Genomic DNA, 15,076 nt, shown 5'->3' with positions numbered 1-15,076 from the left:
TAAGATGGCCAAAATGCTTATGTACAGAGGAAAGAACAGGGAGGGTGGATTTTGGATGACAACTAGCAGCCTGTATAAAAAACACTAACTAAATATCATTCCTATCTTCTCCCCTAAAACTGAGTATAGCTAGGTAAGGAGTAGTTTCTAACTAGTATTAAATCCACAGAGCCCAGCACGGTGCCTGGGCAGTAAATTTTCAATAAATGTAGAATTAAGTTGCATTCACACTATATAGTTATTACAAAGCAATGAATCAGACCATAAGATGTCTGTGCTAAATCTTGAAGACAATGTTTTTCATTGTCTCATAAAAACCTAAAATCTTATCCACCATCCCACTCATCCTAACTTGCTCTAAGGGGGGGAAGATAGTATTTTTTTTTTGTTTGTTTGTTTTGCCAATGAGCTTACTCAGAGTAGGCTGCTCGTGATGCCAAAGTCTGTGGCCCCATCCCTTATACAGTATTTGATTTGAAGGGAGAGATTATAAAGCAGTCATCTTTCCCCAGTGCGACCTCAGGAATATTTAACCTCTCTGGGCCACCTCTCATTAAGTGGTAAAACTCGTAATCCTTCATATAGTTGCTGTGAAATGAGACGATGCCTGGAAAGTGCTGAGGTTCCTCGGTTTAGCACAATCCGTCAAGCCTTACTTTCTGCAGCTTGCACCAAGCAAACGATAGTTTTGTTAATTTATTTCGTCCTCCAGGCGTAAGTTCCGTTACAAGCTCCCGTATTTTCAGATCACCGGTAAAATGGTACCGCACTGCCTCCTGGCCACAAAGCACTACGCACTTTACGACAGTGTGCGACTCCGCGCCTGACAGGCACGCCTAGTCCCGTGGGCCCCGACCGCTCGGGCCAATCGCGCTGCTCCCGACCCATGACGTAAGCTGCGCCTGTGCATGCGCAAGGCGGGGAGACCTTGGCGAGGCGGCCGGGGAGCTTAGCAGAGGTGAAAGCATTGGCGGAAAGAAAAGTTGAGCGGCAAAATGCAGAGCTGGAGTCGTGTGTACTGCTCCTTGGCCAAGGTGAGGACCGACTGGGTGGGGTCGTGCGGAACCTGCGGCACGGAAGGGCCGTCTCACCGAGTCCAGGACGCGGCCTAACTGGTGGGGGCGAGAGAGGCCGGCGGTCGGGCCGGGACCACCCTCCGCCCCGCCCCTGAGCAGGCTGTGCCGGGGCCGCGGCCTGAGCGAAGACCTGGGCGGCGAGAGGCACCGCCTGATGTGTGACGGCTAGCCGTCACTCACTGTCCACTCCCAAGCCTGGGTCTTGGGATGCACGGGCCTCTTTACCTTGGCAGAGGAAGTAGAAATCGCACTTGCCCCGTCTGCTCTGGCTTTTCCTACGTTCTACCTTTTCTCAGCCCTAGAGGGGCAGTGGGCCTTAAAGATCATAACCTTGGGGCCACTCCTTGAAAGGCCCAGACGCGGTCAGCCCCGACAGGTAGTCCTAGAAATTTCTCAAAGGCCTCTTCATTGTTTGCAGCTTTAAGCTGGGATCCACCGCCTTCCCTTCTAGAGGCTTGCAGCAGATTATCTCGTTAAGGCAGCTCTCCCTTTTCATCTGCGTGCCAAATACAGCCAGATTGCATATTTGTGGGATCGTGGCTGGGTACTCTACTGATGGACGCCTTAAAGATCATATACTGATCAAACTGCCTTGTTTCTAGGATGAGTAACCTGTGTTCCTGAGAGTTAACGTAATATGCTAGGAGTTAGACTTTTAGTTAGAGGGAGAGCTGGGACTAAGAGGCAGGATTGCTGTTTGATTGGTCTGCGCCTCTTTGGTCCTGATCTCAGGTGCCTTGAATTGCCTTGGAGTAGAGAACATGACTCCATTAGTGTGGGTTTCCTCACCGCCTCCCATTTGCCTGCTGTGATAACAGCTATTTGTTTTGTTTCTTTGTCCCTCATTGTTCTCAGGGTAGGAGTAGACATCCATAGATATTTTTTATGGAGATTGTGATGCCGTTTGTGAAACCGTAGCAGCTGTTGAATGTCTGTAACTGCGTTTTCGTAAGTTACATTGTCTAATTTTGTTTCTAATTAACCGTTCAGGAGCATCTTCATAGATTGTACATGGTAGTTGAGTTAGGAAACAGTAGTTACAAGTAGAAGCATTGTAATAATATAGATTATTGGGTACTTAAGTTAGAACTCTAAGACCTTTAATTGTGACATTAAAATGATCCCTGGCACCAGAAATTAGCTGTGCTTTCTGAAAACAATAAAACTTCACACCACTGAGTAACGCTTTTTATTGGGCTGATATATTTATTGAATACTCATAATGAAAAGAAAGTGTGGTGAGCTGAAGTGGAAAAGTTTAATTGTTATGAAAGAGGAGAAATTGATGTGTAATCTCCATGTGGCAATGGAAGATACATTAATAACGGGTGCTTGATAAAATTTGCTCCAAGTCATTACGTTTTCATGGACCTTCAGTGGTTCTGTTTTGAATTCACAGTTTACATAATATGAACGTTTTCTTCTTTCTTTTTTCTAGAGAGGCCATTTCAGTCGAATATCTCATGGCTTACAGGGAGTTTCTGCAGTTCCTCTGAGAACTTACGCTGATCAGCCAAGTAAGTACTTAGTAAAACAGTTTTTCCTCATGTTAGCTCATAGTGCCCTTTGTGTTTAAATGTAAAAGTAGGTGAAAATTAGACTAACTGATAATATAGTAGTCAGTGATATAATTTGTTTGTTGATATATTTAGTCACTTAAATTTAAAAAATTTTTTTTTTTTTTTTGAGAGAGACAGCGCGAGCAAGGGAGGGTCAGAGAGAGGGAGGTACAGAATCTGAAGCAGGCTCCGAGCTAGCTGTCAGCACAGAGCCCAACATGGGGCTCGAACCCATGAACCTTTAGATCATGGCCTGAACCGAAGTCGGATGCTTAACCAACTGAGCCACCCAGGTGCCCCTAGTCACTTAAATGTGTATTGAGCACCTAGTGTCTCCATGCGATGAACAAGGCAAAGCCCTTTTCTTTTGGAACTTAAAGTCTGGTGACAGAAGACAAAATACGTAATAGGTAAATGTTTTGATTGAAAATTAAAGCAGGCAATGGAAGGAATGGAGACTATTTTAGATAGGGTGTCAGGGCTTTCCTAAGCAGATGATGTGCAAGCAAAGGGTGGAGGTGAGGTTATTTCAGGCAGACAGAAACAACTAGGAGAAGGTGCTAAGGTGACAATTAGCTTGTGATGTTTAAGGCATTGCAGGAGGGCTGGTGTGGCTGGAGCAGAGACCCAGGGGTTGTAAAAATCAGAGAGGGGGGCAGGGATCAGATCATGGAGGCTTTTGGAAGCCAGGTGAAGGAGTTTGGATTTTCTCCAGGTGTAATGGGAAAACCAATGAAGAGTTTTGAGCGGGGGAGTGATTTTTGATTGTTTATATTGAAAAAGTTAGAGGCACCTGGGTGGCTCAGTCAGTTAAGCATTGACCTAAGCTCAGGTCATGATCTCTCAGTTCATGAGTTTGAGCCCCACATCGGTCCCTGTGCTGACAGCTCAGAACCTGGAGCCTGCTTCGGATTCTATGTCTCCCTCTCTCTCTCTGCCCCTACCCTGCGTGCACGCGCATTCCCTCTCTCTCCCTCCCCCTCTCCCCCCCTCCCCCTCTCCCCCTCTCCCTCTCCTAAAAGTAAATATTAAGAAAAAGTTAATTCTGTTCACTGGGTGAGATTAAGTGTGGTGGCTATTTGACACAGTTTAGAATGGTAAGATGACTTTTTTTTTAATGTTTATTTTTGATACAGAGAGACACACAGCATGAGAGGGGGAGGGGCAGAGAGAGAAGGAGACACAAGACAGGAAACGGGCTCCAGGCTCTGAGCTAGCCGCCAGCACAGAGCCCGACGCGGGGCTCGAACCCACGAATGTGAGATCTGACTTGAGCCAAAGTCGGAGGCTCAACCAACTGAGCCACTCAGGCGCCCCAAGATGACTTTTTTGATATCCTGAATGAAGATTTTGATGGCCTTGTCAAAAATGTATTATGGGACTAGGAGGATGTACCCTGAAAGGAAGCTATGGATTATGGGTATTTTCCTATGTTTTAAAAAATATTTTTGAAACTTCTATAAAGGATATAGATTTGTTTTTTTAAATATTTAAAACAGGAAGTTAATAGAGTTGTATTTTTTTATGATATCATCCAGTGTGGAACCTGGTACAAAGTAAGTACCCAGCAACAACAGTAATAGTAACTGATTCACCTAGGGCTTACTCTGTCTCAACAGTCTGTAATCCTTATTGCCATCTTATGAGATCTGTGCTTCCATTTTCCGCATTTTATAACCGGAGGAACTAAGTCAAAAGAGGTCCACCTAAGAAATGACAGAATTGGGGAAAATTCTTCTGACTCTAGAGCCTACATTAAAAAAAAGAAAATTTAATGTTAATTTTTATTTTTTAAAAGAATTTTTAAATGTTTATTTTTGAGACAGAGCCAGAGCATGAGTGGGGGAAGAGCAAAGAGAGAGGGAGACACAGAATATGGAACAGGCCCTGAGCTGTCAGCACAGAGCCCCATGAGGGGCTCGAACCCACAAACCATGAGATCATGACCTGAGCCAAAGTCAAATGCTTAACTGTCTGAGAAGACACCCAGGAGCCCTGATGTTTGTTTATTTTTGAGAGAGAGAGTGCACGCACAAGTGGGGAAAAAGCAGAGAGAGAGAGAGAGGGAGACAGAATCTGAAGCAGGCTCCAGGCTCACCTGTCAGCACAGAGCCTGACTCGGGACTCAAACCCACAAACCATGAGATATGACCTGAGATGAAGTTGGATACTTAACCAACTAAGCCACCCAGATGCCTATAACTACATTTTTAATTTCTTTTCTATTTAGTCTGTTTCTGTTGAGTATTTGTTGATCCCAGCAGCTTGAGGAGTTCAAAACTTACTGTAATATGGTCCCTGTTACAATATCCAGAAGATGTTTTAATAACTGTATGAACCAAATTTAACAAGATTTGAAGAGTAGTGTGTGTTATTGTTCGTAGGACCTTCTATTTCATGCCAGGAATGGACTCCCACCACTTAATCACTCCCATTTGCTACATTCATTCCTCACTTCAACAACTATGGAATATGAACTGTGTGTTAGTTACTGGGATGTAGCAGTGAACAAGTCAGACGAGATGTAGCTTTCATAGAATTGATAGTCCATTTGGACAAGACAAGCGTCCATCAAATAATTGTGGTAAAGACTCCATAGACTAAGTATAAGGGAGCTGTGAAATCTGTCTATGGACTGAGAATGTTCACAGAGTTCTTTCCCAAGGAAATGTTGATACCTGAAAAGGGTTGAGGTGGGCGTAGGTATGGGAGGAGGTGTTCCAGGTAGTTGGAGTAGCATGTGGCAGTATTTTGATGTGAGAAGGAATGCAGTGCCTTTAAGGAGCTTGAAAAGGGCCAGTGTGGCTGAAGTGTGTTGAAGATTGAGACTTGACCTCTGCAGATAACAAAAGACCCTAAATTTTTTTTTTTTTTAAACAGCAGTTGGAAGTCTTTGGGAGTGTTTTAAGCAGAGGCCTGATACAATTTGTGTGTGTGTGTGTGTGTGTGTGTGTGTGTGTGTGTGTTTTATTTTTGCGAGACAGCACACAGGTGCATGTGAGTGGGGGGAAAGGGAGAGAGGGATTCTCTTTCGGAGCCTGATTCTGGGCTTGATCTCTTGAACCATGAGATCATAACCTGAGCCAAAATCAGACACTTAACCGAATGAGCCACCCAGTGCCCTGATATGCTTGTTTTTTTAAAGATGATTCTTGTTATACATTGGAGTTTTTATTGTGATGCTTTTTCTTTCTTATTAGGCTAGAAGAACCAAGGCTGTATAGAGGTATCCCAAGACCTTAGAGTAATGTCTAGCTCAATAAATACATTCACTTTGTTGAATGGAAAAAAAAAAAAAAGAAACCAATGAAGGAGAGAGTGATGTCTGGGTTGGGATTTAGTGTGAGAGAATATTGGTGTTATGGAGATTGGAGGTTGCGAGGTTGGGAGGTGGGTCTGAGGAGGGAAGAAACATCTGTTGAGTGCCTCGTATGCACCTGGCATTTTCCCAGGATGTTGACATGCACTGTTATCCTCGACCTCAAACCCTGGGATGTAGGTATTACTGTCACTGTTATTCTTGGGTTACATCAAGGCCAGAGAGATTAAATAATTTGCCCAAGAATTTAGGAAGAGGTAAGTTCATGTTTGAACACAAGTTTCTTTTCTTTTCTTTTTTTTTTTTTTTTTTAAACTTCAATTCCTTTTTTCTTTTACTATTTTTCTCCTTCCTTATGGATTAGGGAGGTTGTGGGGTAATGATCAGAAAGTAAAGTTTTAGAAAATTCAAGATTTTAGAGGCTGGGCAGTTTTGGGTGATGACAAGTATAGGGTGTGACTATGGAAGGGTCACTAAAATAGAAGATTAAGGCCATTGATAATTTAAGAAAGGCCCCTCCATCCCCCAAAACAAATAAACCTTACCAAGTGGCTCTTATACTCAGTTAGTAACCTTGGTAATTAACAATTACTGCCTTATGAGATCTCATCCCTTTTTAAATTACTAATTTTTTTTAATGTCTCACTTATTTTTGGACAGAGTACAAGCTGGGGAGGGGCAGAGAGAGAGAAAGGGAGACACGGAATTTGAAGCAGGCTCCAGGCTCTGAGATGTCAGCACAGAGCCCAACATGGGGCTTGAACTCATAAACCACGAGATCATGACCTGAGCTGAAGTTAGACGCTCAACCTACTGAGCCACCTAGGCACCTCCCTCTTTTTTTATTTTTAAAAATAGTCTTGATTTGTGTATATTTTAAAATGTGCCTGTTTTCCCTATCTGTAGTGTCAGGGTACTGAAGGAGGTGATTTCCTCATGGGTAGGTGTTCATAAGTATTTGTTGGTTTCGTTATGTTAACAAAGGAACTTTTTGTCATTTTTGTTGGGAGTTCCTGATTGCCCTGGAGACGATGGGGCCATCTGAGTGTTCTGCAGGACATGAGGACAGACAGGTGTGGGAGTGGAGGCTTCTGAATGGAAAGATCCGGCTTTGAACCCTGGCTGCATCACTTAACTTGTGCAACCTTATGCAAGTCATCTAGTCACTCTCAGCCTTAGTTTCTCTCTGGGAAATGGAGATCTGATAAGTGTGTCATGGAGACATAAGGAGGCTTAAATTAAGACGACATGAAGGACTCAGCTCACCGCCTGGCACAGAGTAAATTCCCCAAACGGTAGATGTTCTTGCAGAGTGACTCCTTAATACACATCTTGCACTTTTTGATGATTATCATTGATTTGTAACTCGACACCTGTACTTCAGTGGTAGCCTTGATGACATAGTGTACTTATTTTCCTCACGGTGATTTAATAAGTAACATTTGTAGAACACCTTTTCCTGCTTGTTCTCCTTCATTTCATTTCATGGCATTAATTGTCATGTCTGTTGAAGTCTGTCCTGCCTAATTGTACACCAGTATTTTTTAAGTCATCAGCCTGGTAGCTTTCTCCTGATGGTTCACCGCCACCAGAATGCCGATTGCTATGTGGCTGTCTTCTGCCATTCTTGTAACTTCTCTTTCTCCCATGAAACTGATTTGTGTGTCCTGTTTGGTTTTTCTTTTTCACTCTTAAAGGTTGGAGCTAATTTTCTAAAATTATCCATCAAGTATTCCTTAATGTATTTTATTTAACTATTTGTCTGTATCCTGGTTTTTAAAACTGCATGTGGGAATCCAATTGAGAAATGCTTTTGGACAAGGGAGCGGTGAGTCAGAGCCGTGTGTTGTCAGCTTTTCACCTGTGTGCAGCCATTGTCTAGGTGAGAGCCACTTGGTTTGTCTTTCCAACATTTCATTATGAAAAATCTCAAACGTTTAGAAGAGTTGTAAAAATTCTCCAGTGAACACGCGCAGCTTCTTCCGCTGATGTTTTACTGTACTTAAGTTGTCACATATCTGTTCATCCATTTAGCCATCCGTCAGCCCACCTTACTCTTTTGACACATTTCGGTGTCAATTGCAGACATCCCCTAAATACTGGCTTGTTTTTGAAGGTTTGTCACTGGATTACACCCTCCTACAGTCTCAGATGACTGATCTTAGAGAAAGAATTTTCTTTTTCCATTCTTTTTTGTGTTCTCTAGCACTTGAGTGGTGTTCTGATGGAACAGTACATCTAATATCTTCAGTGAGGAGCGAACTGTTTTAACTTTTGATATTTTGTATAGTTAAAATTCTAAGAGCATGTTGGGAAATGAAACTCAATTTTTGTGGCTTTTCTGTGTTTAAATTTATTCAATACACATAATATTTTAATCAGAAAAGAAGTTAAAAATTCAGCAAAGAAACCTTTTTTTTGTAGCTTGTATTTCATTGTGAATTAAAAGAACACAAATTAAAGAATATTGTGTACACTATCATTTGGTTCAAAACTTGAAAATAGATACACACTTTATTATGTACTTAATTCTGAACACGAATCAGGGAACTAGTGCAGCCAGCCAAAGAGCGCAAGTGCATCAGTGAAAATTGCAGCAGTAATTTTTTCGTGTATTCATCTGGCTATATATATTTTTTCATGTACTGAGTAATTCTCATTATCATCTGATATAACCAAGGAGAATCAGTACTTTTATTATTCAGTGGGGAAGATTCTTAGATTTTGTGGGTTGGACAACTTCTTAGTTATCTTTCAAGACACAGGTTCTGTGTTTCTTTTCAGTCTTGCTAAAGTTTTTTGATGATCCTAGCATTCTCATCCTTTGGTGGGGGTAAGTGTTTTCTTGAGGAAGGGACGACCAGAAATTAAAATTGCCATCTTCAGAGGTCAGAATATAACTACCGTATCGCAGATACTAATTATGTACGCTCCAAGTTCTGTGCTAAACTATTTACATACTTTATTTTGTATTAAGACCCTATGAAGTAGGTTATTTGTGGTCTTTATTTTGCAGTTAGAGAAACTGAAGATGAAGTGAAGCAAGTTAAATTTCTCTCCTGAGATTAGATATCTAATAATTATAAAGCTGGAATGTTGCTCTTACGGTTTTAGTTCATACTGTTGAGTAATGGAATGGCCATTGGCAATAGAGACAAAAAGCTTAAATTTTGTCTCTGACACACACTTGCTAGATGACCTTGGGCACGTTAATTGACCTCTCTGCACCCAGTGTTTCTTCTCTGTGAAATGTCAGTTAAATGCCATCCTTATCTTCTCCATAGGAAGTTCTGAGAATCAAACAGGATAATAGATGTGAAAATGTGTTGTAAACTGCTAAATGCTTGGGGTTGTAAGGACAGTGGAGGGGGAGGAGAAGGGAGACTGTTCCTAACTCTTTAAAGCCCGTGTAGTTTTATTTGAAGTTGGCTCAAAAACAGCAGGAGTAATTGGACTTCCTTTTCCATTTGTATTATAGTTGTTATATTACTAAGGCTGCTGATCAAAGTTAATTTCCAGTTTTCTGACTTTGTATGGCAAATGTCCAGAGTAGTTCATTTAATGTTCTGGATAGCCTGTTATCATAAACTCTATGAAATTTATCAGTATTCAAGTAAAGTTCAAAACATGTTTGCCATCTATTACGGGGAAGCTGATATTTCTCCCTGTACCTGAAAAGGGTGGAATCGTTTTTAAATTTATTGACAGTACTAAGGTATATTACAAAATTTAATCCTAACAGTCATTTAAGGCAGTGTTATTACTCCTTTATGACAGAAAAATTAAGACACTGGGTTACACAACTAATACATGTTAGAGCTGAGATTTGAAGCAAAGTGTGTCAGCTTCTAAAGTTTCTCCCTCATACAGATGTATCCCCTAGGGTCACTGAAAGCCTGTCTTATTACTAAGTAAAATGATGTGGAATTTAGCAAGGTCAGTGGATACAGTGGATGTAGGACTCCGTTGTATTTCCATATGCTGTAATGAATAGAATGTTAAATTTAAAAATGCCAGTTTTAGTTGGCATCAAAGAACATTAAATACCTAGGAATAAAATAGTACTGTGTAGAAAATGCTAGTTCTTTGTACTTTCTTGGAGATTTAAAGGATCACATTTTTTGTTTGTTTTTTTAATGTACTATTTTTGGTCAGTATTAAGCAATTTACTGTTTACATCAATTTGCTTTTATTGTAGTCGATGCTGATGTAACAGTGATAGGTTCTGGTCCTGGAGGGTATGTTGCCGCTATTAAAGCTGCCCAGTTGGGCTTCAAGGTAAGGTTCAGATCAAACGAGGTGTTGATTTATTTTTATTTGGTCAGAGTTGATCATATTCACAAAATACTTTGCATATAAATAATAGCGGTAGGTAATCTTTTTACTCCATACTTCTGTTTAGGCCTGGGGTGAATGGAGAGGGTTACTCAGTGGCGGTAGTCTCGTGAAATGAAGTCCCTCATTCCCAGCTCCCCACAATACCTCGTATGTTTGGCTTCGAATTCCACTTTGGAAGCTACGGTACTAGAACTCAAAGCATGTGTTTGGTAATGTTAAACAAAGATGTCCTTTAGGATAATTCACTTTTGGGTTAGTCTGCATTTAGTGTTACCCAGATGAGAAATTTTAAGGGACTCTATATTTCATTCTCACAAACACAGCTTCAGTTACTTGTAGAAGAATTAAGGCAGATAAATGGGAATATTAGTGAACTGAAACACTGCAGGTTATATGCAGTTAAATAATATTTCCTTTGGTTGTAGACAGTCTGCGTTGAGAAAAATGAAACACTTGGTGGCACGTGCTTGAATGTTGGTTGTATTCCTTCTAAGGTGAGTGTGTGTTTCGTACAGTGCAAAGGTTTCTTTCGTTAGCCATCAACTAGAAGGGTGTCTTAAGACTAGAATATTAGACTCATAGACTTACTAAAAAATAGCCGGGGTTGATAAAAAAACATGTTCTTCTTGGTAAAGCTTAAGCAGTGCTGTTGCCAGTCTACCATCCATCCTGAAATTGCTTCTTTGTCTTGGGATACCTTAGCCTTTCCATTCAGACAGACTCTGATGTTCTGTGTTTTCTCTTTAGTTCTTTACTAACAAACAGCTCATAGGTAGTAAATTCCTCTTTTAGGTGCTTTATGGATGTAGACATGACTACCCTTTTCACCTGCTCCTGAAGAGTGTACTTAATCCTTTGCTTTTAAAGAAAGTGAAGATGTTTTGTTTTTCATTCCTGCTTGCTGAACATTATGTCATTATTATTTGACTTAGGTTAATTACATAAGAACAGAAACTGAATTGTAGTTTTTTGTACTGTTGCATGTAGGGGATGTCCTTAAGCGTATTTTTATTGTATGTAGTCTTAATAACATTTGATCATTTTGTCTATTTAGGCTTTATTAAATAACTCCCATTATTACCATATGGCCCATGGAAAAGATTTTGCATCGAGAGGAATTGAAAGTAAGTACACCTTTCATATTTAGCAATATTACCAGCCATACTTGATTTGACTCTTCTGGCTAAAGACTTCTGTATGTCTAATGAGTGTATAATACATGTTTCATTGAGGAAAGAGTTAAAAAAAAAGATACTAAATGTAGAGAAATTTACTTAAGGCTTAAATCCAGATTTCGACTATGATATCTGCTATTCCTTTGAAACTTTTGTATGAAGTCTGCTGTGTGTGTGTGTGTGTGTGTGTGTGTGTGTGTTTGTATGTGTGTATGTATGGACGAAGAGTCAGTTTTAATTTCCCTGAAACCTGGAGATCTTGGGGTGGGGCATTGGCACTGGATTCCTGAGTGCTGTGGGCAGATAACGTGGAAGGAAGGAAGAAAGGTCTGCCTAAGTTGGTAGTGGCAGGAGCAAAGGAGAGTGCGGAATGCAGCCCAGTGTGAAAGGAGGATGTTTCATTTTAATTTGGTATATCTTGTCTCCTGCCATTCTTTTTGGGTTGTTTTCATTTCATCCTTTCTCGCCAGTTATTGACAGATACATCCAGAAGGGTAGTCTGTTCTCAGAAGAGCTTAAACGTGCCAGTGGGTGTGGAGGGGTAATCATTTTTCCTTCATTTGCTGCAGTAGTTTCTGAAAGAATGGGCCGTAGTAGGCAATCCAGTGAGGATAGAGCTGATGTATACTCACTAAAGCAAACATATCAAAGTAGATTAAAGGTAGCATCAAAACCCACTTTCCTGACTCAGGAAAGAAGAAACAGGCTTAGGCAAGAGACCTTCATTATAGGCAAAAGTTTCCTGTTCTAGCTCTGTGACCTCAGGTAAATCATCTCTCAGGGTCTCTGTTTCCTCATCTCTGAGATATGGGCTGGTTGCATGTGTGAACTGGCTAAGATCTCCGTCTTCTGAAGTTCTGTGGAGTTGAGCTGCTTTATTTTCGTATATTATTGCTTCAGAATTGAGTTAAATGAGGGTTTTTTTTAAGTTTATTTATTTATTTTGAGAGAGAGAGAAAGTACATGCAAGTGGTGGAGTATCATAGAGAATTGCAAACAGCCTCCCCGTGTGGAGCCCAGCACCAGGCTTGAACCCACAAACCATGAGATTATGACCTGAGCTGAAGTCAGATGCTTCACAGACTGAGCCATCCAGGTGCCCCTGAATGAGGGATTAAATCCAGTTGGTTAAACTCTTTTACATTAAGTTTCTACATTTAAAGTTTTTAGATGAGTATTTTTGTTTTTGTTTCATGAAATTGTTTATATTTAAAATTTCAGCTGATGTTTTGCTTTGCCATCTCTGATTAATTCTCATCCAGACTTATAATCCTCATAAAGTGCTTGGAGAATGAGTATGTTGCCACAGTGGGATGTAATGTGTGTTTGGGACTGCATTTTACCCAAAGGTGGACTTTTTACAGTGTTTGATAAGTTTTATTTATTGTGATGTGTTGCTGTTGGCCTGTTTGCAAGCTATGATTATTACAGCAGTTACTACATGAAAAGTTTTAACACTGCCTTTCTTACAGTTCTGTAAGCATTAAGCTGAAATTTTCCAGACCTGATTAGTGAAAAATGTCACATTGCTTCAAGAATTTAGCTAAGGTTTAAAGATTTATTTAACAAATTACAGTGTCGGAAGTTCGCTTGAATTTAGAGAAGATGATGGAGCAGAAGAATACAGCAGTAAAAGCTTTAACTGGTGGAATTGCCCACTTATTCAAACAGAATAAGGTCAGTGTGTTAATGTGCAGATGCCTACTTTATCTTACGTACACATGAAACATTACTTTATGCTGGAGTGATGCCCTTAGAACTTGGTGCTTGGGGTTATTTACTCTTATTTTTTTAATTTTATTTTTGACAGAGACAGCGCAAGTGCGGAAGGAGTAAGGGGTGAGGGGGACATAGAACCCGGAGCAGGCTCCATGTTCTGAGCTGTCTGCACAGAGCCTGACTTAGGGCTTGAACCCATGAACTATGAGATCATGACCTGAGCTGAAGTCGGTCATTTAACTGACTGAGCCACCCAGGCACCCTGATTTTTGTTTTTCCCTGCTGGGGATATTTATTTAATTTAGAATTGTGTGCTAACCTGAAATAGATTTCTGTGACATATATAACAAATTTTTTGCTGCTCCATGCATAACCTTACTTTGTAAGTAAGGAGGCATTTTGTACTGGGTGTGTTAGTTTTTAAATCCTTTTTTTTTTTTTTTTTTTTTTCCAAATGTTTATTCTTGAGAAAGAGTGTGCTGGGGAGAGACAAAGAGAGATGCAGAATCTGAAACAGGCTCCAGGCTCCGAGCTGTCAGCACAGAGCCTCACATGGGGCTTGAACCCAGTGACCATGAGGTCATGACCTGAGCAGAAGCTGGACACGCAACTGACTGAGCCACCCAGGCACCCCAATGGGTGTATTATTTAATAGAGAACCTTTTTCTCCCAGTAATCATGTTTTTTTAATTGCGAATCATTTTAAACTTTTTGAATCTATAAATATTATTTTATTAAAGGTTGTTCATGTGAATGGATATGGAAAGATAACGGGCAAAAATCAGGTCACCGCTACAAAAGCCGATGGCAGCACTCAGGTTGTTGATACAAAGAACATTCTTATAGCTACAGGTTCAGAAGTTACTCCTTTTCCTGGAATCACGGTATGCTTTTTACAACTGCTCTAATCTTCCTTCAGAAAGACGTTTTATAAACTATTCATGCTATTTATGAACTTTGGGAAGTTTCTAACTGAAATACCATATTTTGACATTCAGCTTTGGGAAACTGTCTTTATTCCTCAGTGATTTTGAACAGAAATAGAACATTTCGTATTAAGATAGACTTTAATTCATTATGAAGTTAAAATTGACCATTTTGTTTTGAAATACCGAATGGTAAAATTTTAAGTGAGCATTTTTAGTGGAATTTATTAAAATTGAGTTAAGGATAGAAATAATAGATACCTCAAAACAAATAAATGTCTTAGTATGTTTTGTGAGTTCATTTATAAATCAGTAGGTTTTTCCAAATAATTTTCATTGTATATATTTTATTATAGATCGATGAAGATACAATAGTGTCATCTACAGGGGCTTTATCTTTGAAAAAAGTTCCAGAAAGGATGGTTGTCATTGGTGCAGGAGTAATAGGTGTAGAATTGGTAAGTGATGCGGTTTCTTCTCTTACTGCCTTCGTGGAGTTGGAAGGAACTTAATGGTCTCCTGTTTGATTCTTTTTACAGCATTGCAGGCAGATCAACATTGAGTTTTGCTTAAACACTTCTAGTAATGAGTCATTTTTAAGACAACCAATTTCTATAATCATTAGTCATTAGAACATTCTCTTTTATTTTGAAATCTGCTTCCCTGTATCTTCTACCCTTTCTGTTTCCTAGAACTGATTTTTAAAAAAATAGGATTGCCCTTCAGTCCTTCAGAAGACAGTTCTCATCTTGAGCAGTTGCATTTCAGATGTGACTTCCGTGATCTGTCTCTTCCCTCTCCATCCTTTTCTCAATCTCTCTTAAGTTTCATAAGACTATGTGGAATATCTTGTACCTTGCTGTTCATGCTTTTCTGCCTGCCTCGTTCTCCCTTCCTTCCATCTGGCAACTTTCCTGTAGCACCAGGGACAACTTCTCTCCATTTTGAGGTGTCCTTTCCCAGG

The 15,076-nt window shown here is 40.2% G+C and overlaps 1 protein-coding gene across 2 annotated transcripts in view; it reads left to right on the top strand.

The window, feature by feature from the left end:
* Positions 1-912: 912 nt before the first annotated feature.
* Positions 913-15,076, top strand: part of DLD (dihydrolipoamide dehydrogenase) — a 30,350-nt gene continuing 16,186 nt past the window's right edge. Inside the window, exons 1-8 of one of the 2 annotated variants that reach the window (XM_029927082.1) lie at positions 913-1,034; positions 2,515-2,593; positions 10,153-10,232; positions 10,718-10,786; positions 11,347-11,416; positions 13,044-13,144; positions 13,927-14,070; positions 14,469-14,570. In XM_029927082.1, coding sequence (XP_029782942.1) covers positions 996-1,034; positions 2,515-2,593; positions 10,153-10,232; positions 10,718-10,786; positions 11,347-11,416; positions 13,044-13,144; positions 13,927-14,070; positions 14,469-14,570 — 684 coding nt within the window. In that variant the 5' untranslated portion in view covers positions 913-995. Of the gene's footprint in view, positions 1,035-2,514; positions 2,594-7,746; positions 7,837-10,152; positions 10,233-10,717; positions 10,787-11,346; positions 11,417-13,043; positions 13,145-13,926; positions 14,071-14,468; positions 14,571-15,076 lie in introns of those variants that run through there. The other variant, XM_029927089.1, reaches the window with a different exon arrangement.

The sequence above is a fragment of the Suricata suricatta genome, chromosome 2 (assembly GCF_006229205.1).
Source record: "Suricata suricatta isolate VVHF042 chromosome 2, meerkat_22Aug2017_6uvM2_HiC, whole genome shotgun sequence".
NCBI classification, from domain to species: Eukaryota; Metazoa; Chordata; class Mammalia; order Carnivora; family Herpestidae; genus Suricata; species Suricata suricatta.
The sequence above is the reverse complement of the archived record's forward strand: the minus strand, read 5'-3'. Positions and strand labels throughout refer to the sequence as shown.